General features: G+C 39.1%; 1 protein-coding gene across 1 annotated transcript in view; it reads right to left on the reverse strand.

Annotated features, from left to right (window-relative positions):
- Nucleotides 1-4,330: 4,330 nt before the first annotated feature.
- XIRP2 (xin actin binding repeat containing 2) overlaps nucleotides 4,331-7,921 on the reverse strand; it is a 91,557-nt gene continuing 87,966 nt past the window's right edge. The window contains exons 8-9 of the mRNA XM_061608580.1: nucleotides 7,497-7,630; nucleotides 4,331-4,419 (exon numbers count right to left, since the gene is read on the reverse strand). Of these exons, the coding sequence (XP_061464564.1) occupies nucleotides 7,536-7,630 (95 nt within the window). The 3' untranslated portion in view covers nucleotides 4,331-4,419; nucleotides 7,497-7,535. The remainder of the gene's footprint in view (nucleotides 4,420-7,496; nucleotides 7,631-7,921) is intronic.

Consider the following 7,921-nt stretch of genomic DNA (forward strand, 5'->3'; position numbering starts at 1 on the left):
CTTTTGAGACACTCTGGGAGCTGGGGGCACTACTTTGCAGTGGTGTTGCTCCTGCTCAGTAACAACAGGTGGTGCCAGGGCATCTGTGTTTGGCTTGCTATGTGGTGTTCCACTGGAGGCAATCACAATCCTACCCTCCATGCTGCTAGACCCATTGCTGTTTTTGGAGGCACAGGAGCCTCCATGACGTGGAGTGCATTTCACCAGCTTAGGCTGATAGCTCAGCCACAGCTCTATCTGGATAAGGATAACTTAGTATCGAGGGTCGAGGGTCTGGTAGCCTCCTGTCTGGACTGCCGCAATAAGGCATATGTGGTGCTGCCTTTGAAGATGGCCCAGGAATGTCAGCTGGTGCAAAATTCAGCCGCAAGATTACTAACTGGGACCAGGCATTCTTGCTTGCTTGCACTGGCAACCAGTGCAATTTTAAGCCCATTTCAAGGTGCTAATTTTAACCTACAAAGCCTTACATGGTTTGCAACCCCAGTACTGGAAGGGATACCTGTTTGCATAAGGGGCTTCCTGGGCCATAAGTTCATCCATGGAGGTCCTCCTCAGAGTGCCTCCTTCACTGGAAGTTCAAAGGGTGGCAACGAGAGAGAGGGCCTTTTCAGTAGTAGCTCCTGGGAAGCTCTCCTGGTGCTATTTGTACAATCTTTTCAGTTCCAGGCAAAGTCGTTTACTCCCCCACCACCACCCAGGCTTTTCACTAATCTTTAATAGTTTTATTAGTTTTAGCAGTAGAACACTTTTTGGGTTTTAGAGTGAATTGTTTTAATGTTGCTTGTTAGGTTTGCTATTTTTGTTGTTTTGGTCTGGGGGATTTTCATTTATGTATAGTGTAGTATGTGAGTTTTTCTGTTGTTTTATAATGTAATTACATACTTGACATTTTGGATTTGTATATTTGAAGGTCACCAGAGGCTTTGGTACAACTGACACATAATCTAATAAAATCATCATCACCATCATCTTTAAGTTCAACCACTGTCATTTTAATTATTACATCCTTTTTCTGATCAGAAGATGCAGAAGGTAGTGCTCTATGACTTATGTCTTCTTTCAACATCGCTCCCCACACCTCCCCTTCTTCCTCGCTGTAAGTGGCAGCGACCTTCCGTGTCTGGAAGCCAGGTATGCAACTCCACCCTGCCTTCACTGCCCCATCTGCCACTACTAGAAGTGCTATTGCCTATATGTCCTCCTTGTGGGCTTCCCATAGGCATGTGGTTGGCCATTGTGAATTAGACAGAGCTTTGGTCTGATCCAGCAGAGGTCTTCTTCTGTTCTCATCACTTCCTTTTTATGAGCCAGTGTTTCCAGAAAGGAATAATTTCGAACATTAGGCTTCAGTATGCTTTCAGTGTCTCCCCTTTTTAAATGCTCACTGTGAAGTAATTCTCTTCTGCTAAAACCATTATAATAATTTGCTATTATTAACCTTTTTCAGAAGCATTGAATTTAAAAATAAACTCAAAAGCTACATTTTGTAAAGTGCTTTTTTTATTAGGCATTGTCAACTGCTCAGTGAAGTGCTTTCATGCAAGCTCAACTAATGTTAACCTAGAAAAACCACTGCTATTCAGTACATAAAGTTAGTCAACAAAAGTGCTACATGTGACTACGTTTCTAAAACTGAACCTGAGCCAGGTTTGTTTCCAGACACATTGGGATATTTTAGTAAATTAACATTAGCTCCCCAGCTCACAATTTCTATGCATATTGTCCATGAAGTTTTCCTATGAATGCACTTCAGCCAAATTAAAGCAAGTTTCAGTCCCATTGATTTCAATGGGAGAAACTTAGCTTACTTAATTTTCATTGAGTTAAATGGGAATTTTACTCTGCAATTCTATGCATGCTTATTTCAAATTTAGTCCCACTGAATTTAGTAGTACTTTTAAGAAAACATACATAGGATCTGGCTGCATTATGGTTAACTTTGGACGGGCCTTAATTTGGGTTTTCAGGCAACATAACATATACACTGGTTTCAAAAAAGTGACAAAAAGACAAAAATAAGGAGCGTAATGCTCAATTGCTGAGGAAACTGATTACAGTGCATTTTGATGATTTATTTCAACCTAGGACTCCTACCCAATATTTCTGTTTAAAAAATGAGAAAGAAAGAATTCTACTATAAGCTATGAAAGCAAATGTACATACTATATCTTGGAACAACAGCTCATTTACTTACAGTAATAACAGTAGGTGAAAAAATATCTTTAGAAACATTTGTCTTCCTCTTAGAGCACACCAGGTGCATAATCTCCAAGTTCATTACAACAGATAAAGCATATATTTGAAATAGTGCACTGGAAGAGATTAATACTGTGGCCTGTGTTCAAGGGGTGGATTCACACATGCACATCATTTGAATGCAACACTAGCATGATGACTTACACATGTGAATAGACCCATCTCAGATCTAACATGACAGGTTGAACTTTCATACGCTCAGTGTCACCTCAGACAAATTACTTTTCAGCTCACACCTTCAGCTGTGAGTTATCAAGTGTTGGGTAAACAGAAAACGTGCTTGTGTGTATGAAATAGCCCTTAATAAACATAAAGAAAAATAGAGGTATGGGTTCTTTGTGTTTTGAACAGTTAACCTCACCCTCTTTTCTTGTGTATACATGAATCCCAATATACTTTGATCAAAGTAAGTGTGAATAATTGCTAAAATATAGTACAAATAAAGTTTTCTGGTGCAACCTCATGGATTAAGTTCTTACAAAAATTCTGGTAGGTAATTGGATTTAAAAGGTATGTCCCATAAATAATGAATATATAAACATTTAACCACATTTCCCCAAGTAAATTAAAATTATGCTTGGTGAATGGGACTACATTTATTAATCTTTATCATACAATCTGTTTCTTTCGGTTTGCTTTCCATGAGCTGGATGCTCCATCTTGACAAGATCTTCTCGAGATGATAGAACACCTCTACAGCTTGAGCTCAGTGAATCTACACTTGTATATGTATCTTTCTGCAACATTTCCATCATTTCATCTGCTTGACAACTAGAAATATTATGATTCATAGCAACATTTGAATGTGGTCTGCAAACATGATTGGTTGTGCCTATGGAACCAAGTAGACTGATGCCGTCATTGCTGGGTAAAAAAAAAGTTTCCACTTTACCAGATGAAATACTATTTAACTTTTTAACGTGTGTGATTGCTTCCCCAGAGTCTAGTAATTCACTATCAAAAGGAAATGTTGTATTAGTGACCTCCTTTAAAACGACAACATTGCTAGTACGTGGTGTTTGACAACTAGCAACTTCATTATCAAGTTGAATAAGACTGTCTGAGGTAGTGGTAGCTTTTCTTTTGATGTTTTCTTCAACACCTGCAAGATTTAAAACCTCAGTGGAATAGCCCACTTCAGAGTCAGTTCTACTGAGATGTTCTGAATGTACAATGTGCCTTTCTAGCTTTTCAAATGCATATTCATAGGCAATGCTCTTTGCATGGCTTAATTCTACTAATGGAGAGTGCAAATTGCCAAGAGATGCTTCCTGCCTCCAAATGTTCTGATGTGAAAAAGTGGTTGTGTAATTGTTGTTGTTGTTGCTGTTGAAAGTGCTATCTTGATTATTCTGCAATATGGCTTCATCATCAGTGTTAGTAACTGGTATAACTTCTGCAACATCAGCCTTGTTAATTTTTTCATCTGTCTCCTTTGCAGCACCCTGCACAGCTGCATTATCACATTCTTTCACATTCTTTCCACTTTCCTTCTCCTTTTCCGATTCTCCAGCTTCATTCGTTTTCCTTTGCCCAGTTTTGTTTCCCCCATTTTTTCCTGCTTTGCATGTCTTTGTCCTACTAATATGTGTGGGTTCCGCTCCCTGAGACATAGGAATAGGAGAGGATTGGTCATTTGATTGTGAGCCAACACTTTCACCTTTCTTTTTCTCCTTTGTCTCCCAAAGATGGTTATTGCCATTTGCTAGCTGATGCTGGTTTCGGTCATCCACAGATGGATTTGTACAGGTCCTGGTGGCCTCTTGTTCAGAAACTTCTGGTGGCCATTTTGGTTTATTCACTTTAACCTCCTCCTCTATAGAAAATGATTTTTTTGGTGTTTCCCTAGAAGGAGGCCATGTAATGTTTAATTTCGCCCGCTCTGAATTTTGTATTAAATTGTCACCCAAAGTTTGAGAATGCATTTGCTGTCTACTAGGATGCAGCATTTGATCAGTTGGTTTGTCTGTCTTTGAGATGGATGGATGAACTTCTTTAGCATGAAGACAACCAATGGGACCTTTTTGATCTTTGGAAATCCATAATTCTTTATGTTGCTTGTGTCCGAAGCCTTCATCATAATTTCCTTTGGATTTGAAAAGTTGCTTAAAATGGGGTTTACAGTATATTTTTCCATGGAGAGAAGCATAATTTCCCAAGCTGCCAAATCAAAGAGAAAATGTTTTATAGCATCTATCACAAATGCTCCAAGAATATTCCATTTTAGCTGACATTTTAAGTACCTATAAATAATAGTGTATATAAATATACCCTCAACTCTTACCATTTTAGAAAATAAATAATAATCAAAGTTTTTATTTCATGTATTCTAACCAGCAGATTAAATAATCTTCCCTTTTAATGTTGGTTGTATAACTTTGTTTTCAATAGGGAAACAGTTCTTTTCAGGGTTAGGAGTAATCTGCAATCTTTCCATGGGAGAAGGGGCACAAACCACAGTGGGGTGCAGCACTGGATAGAAGTTATTCTTTGTAGGTTGAAGGGGGCTTTTCTTTTGGCACTTTTAGGTAAAATATTTTTTTAGGCTGATGGTATGCTTGACAGCATTTTGGTGAATACTGGGTTCAGTCTACTCAAGACCTTTAACTCCCATTTACTTCAGTAGAAGAGCTAAATATATGCTTACCCTTCCTCATTTCCCAACAGGAATGAAAAATGCTTAACTTTCGCTCATGCTCATTTTTGGCAAGATTTATATAGAGGAGGTATGGTGAACTGCTAGTCCCTAATCTGGCCCATCAAGCCTTTTTAACAGTCCACTCCTGACCGAGGCTGCATTCAGACATGAAGCTTATTGTGTTAGTTTTATGGATTATAATGGTAGCACTTCTGTCCCGATTTTGAACATTCCTTTCACACTGTAGTACCCAGAATCGTGGCTTTTTGACCAATAGACCACCATGTTGTGCTAAATGTCTTTTACAGTGCTGCAATGAACCACTTGTTTCTATGCTCACCAGTTATACACATGTGCACTATAGATCTCACATAATTCACTGCACGAGTGTATCTCATCACGTCTCCATGTGACCCCTCTTCTGATATTTTTGTGGGGTGGGGGGACTGCTACTTGCACCTAAGCTAGAAGATGCTGGAATACTGGCACAATTTTCGTGAGGCAAGATAAAAGGCAGGAAGACAGTGCAAGACTCCCTCAATTTACTGGACTTTAGGGTTTCAAACAGAATATTTCTGGAATCATTTATCATGGAAACAAATGCAAAACTTCCACTATATTCCATTAGATTACCAGAAGTGGCTTCTATGTTGTATGAAAGACCCCACAAAACAGAAAATTACAAGGTAAGGAATTGTCTAGGAAATGGATTAAACTGCTGTCTGAAAGCACCGCTAATCTACCAGGAGTGGCAGTTTCTGTGGTGTCATCTGTAGTGGTGCTGAACAACCCACTGTCACTGAGACCAGTTCAGAGTATTCCAGAAAAATGAAGAAGTATTCTAATTATAGCTCTATAGATTAATTTGCTTCACATTGTACAGCCTTGCACAATATGTGAAAGCATCACTCAGGAACTATAAGTGAGTCATGATTCCTGTTTCCCAACACATTAACGATAACATGCTGAAGGAGGAACAGTCATTGCATCTGATACCCATACATCTTCTTGCAAAGTACGTGTACAGCACATTTCACATATTACCTCTGAAGTTTGGAAAGAAGAAGCATAATCCATTTGTATTTTCTGTTGTGAGATTTTCACACTCATGCAAAGGGGCTCTTCAGATTCATTACCAAAAAACTGATTAATTGCAATGTACTGAAAACAAAGAATGGTGATTCAACCAGTAGCAGACAGCATGGTGGGATGCCACTGCTCACCTGACCTGTGGTCAGTTATGTCACTGCTGCTTGTTGGGAGGTAAAGGCGGAGGGGGGAGGTGGCGGGGAGGGCAGTGCATACAAATGGATTGGCAAGAGTGTTGGACTGGTTCCACTGGTGCGTATGTACCACCCTGACCTTGCCCCCACCTTGCCCCTCTAACTTTCTGATAAGCAGCAGTGACACAACTGACTGAAGGTCAGGTGAGCAGCGGTGCCCTACCATGCCATCCACTAGCAGATATAACGGTTTGTATCTCAGTGAAATTTGCTCTTAGATTTAATATTCTTGCTAGTTGCTTCTGAGGTTGAGAGTTCCACCAGGAGTAGAGAAGGGAGGAGAGAGATCTAAGGGGATACCACACTAGGTGCTTACTCTGGAACAGCCATGCTTCTCTCACTTAACTTTTATGGGACAGCTACATGACATCATAATCAGATTGTTCCTCTTCTGTGTTTTCCCTGTGGGTTTTTAGTCCCCAAAATCTGACTTTTTTTGGGAAAGAACTTAGCACTTTTCTTCTGTTTTTTTTTTTTACAAAGAAGGTGTGATTTCATCATATGTAGTGACACTGGGCAGGTAAGCCTATTGCCACGTATCCACACCAGCATCTATACCAACACACCTTTACTATCACCTTCCTCACTGGTGTCATTTTATCAGCATATTTTTTAACTGGTCTTTTAATTTGTGCTAAAATGCTTCTCTCTCTCACTCACTCACTCACACACACTCTTCATATGTGAGTTTTCCTTAAATTGTTGAACCGCAGGCATCTCTATTTGCCTTGGGCTTTGAGAGCTAAGGTATTTTTGTGAGACCCACCACTTCTGTTTTGGTTAATCTGTACTGCTGTTTTTGTTTGGAATTGTTTTACATATTTTTTTATAATTGTACATAGACTGTTTTATTTGTTTTAACTGTATGACTGCATTTCTGTAACCCAGTCTGGGACCTGACAGCAGGTACAAAATATTATTAACAAATAAATAAAGATTAATTGCTTGAAAAGCAGGGTAGTGCCCATATGTTTTCTTATTCTGTAAACGTAGCTAATGGCAAACAATTTCCAAGGGACAAATCAACCTAATAATACTTCCCACTTTAATTCTACGTATAAAACTTGTATCACAATTTGTATCTAGGGATGACAAGTTTTAAAATATGGAGAACTTTTTTTTCTCCTTTAGATGGAACTGTCCAGAGAGAAAGAGCTTAAGTGATCTGCCAAATGTCCATTTCAGTGCTAGAGTTTAGTAGGAACTCCAGGTCTGTTGACTTTTGATCTACTCTCTTGGATATCACTCATATGAAAATAGACGCCAGCTGTGATAGTATTTGTATGTCAAAGCGTTAATTGTTCACTTCATCTTACCTTAATTTACTGCTGCAATGGTGACACCGAAAACATGATTTATGAAAGGTCTGCTTGTCGGCAACCAGGCACTCCATTGGGTAAACTCTCTTTTGACAAAATAGGCATGTTTCCTTTCCCTGAACTTGCAATCTCTAGAAATAAATAAGACAGGGTCTCAGTGCTATTATTCCTTTTTTACCTTCAAGCTATACATAAAATGCTTCATCATTGTTGGGAAAGCTGAAATGCTTGGCTCACATATAATTAACGCCTAAGTCTCCAGTTTAAAGGGTCAAATAAAATTCATGCTACAATGGAACCTATACATCCTTGGGAAATTAATCTTTACTTGGAAGACACAGATCATGGTTCAGTCGCAAAATGGAAAAGGGGAAGAATGAGTGACTCATGCTTTCTGCTTTTGCATTTTCACTGTCATATGC

The sequence above is a fragment of the Rhineura floridana genome, chromosome 2 (assembly GCF_030035675.1).
Source record: "Rhineura floridana isolate rRhiFlo1 chromosome 2, rRhiFlo1.hap2, whole genome shotgun sequence".
In the NCBI taxonomy this organism is placed as follows: Eukaryota; Metazoa; Chordata; class Lepidosauria; order Squamata; family Rhineuridae; genus Rhineura; species Rhineura floridana.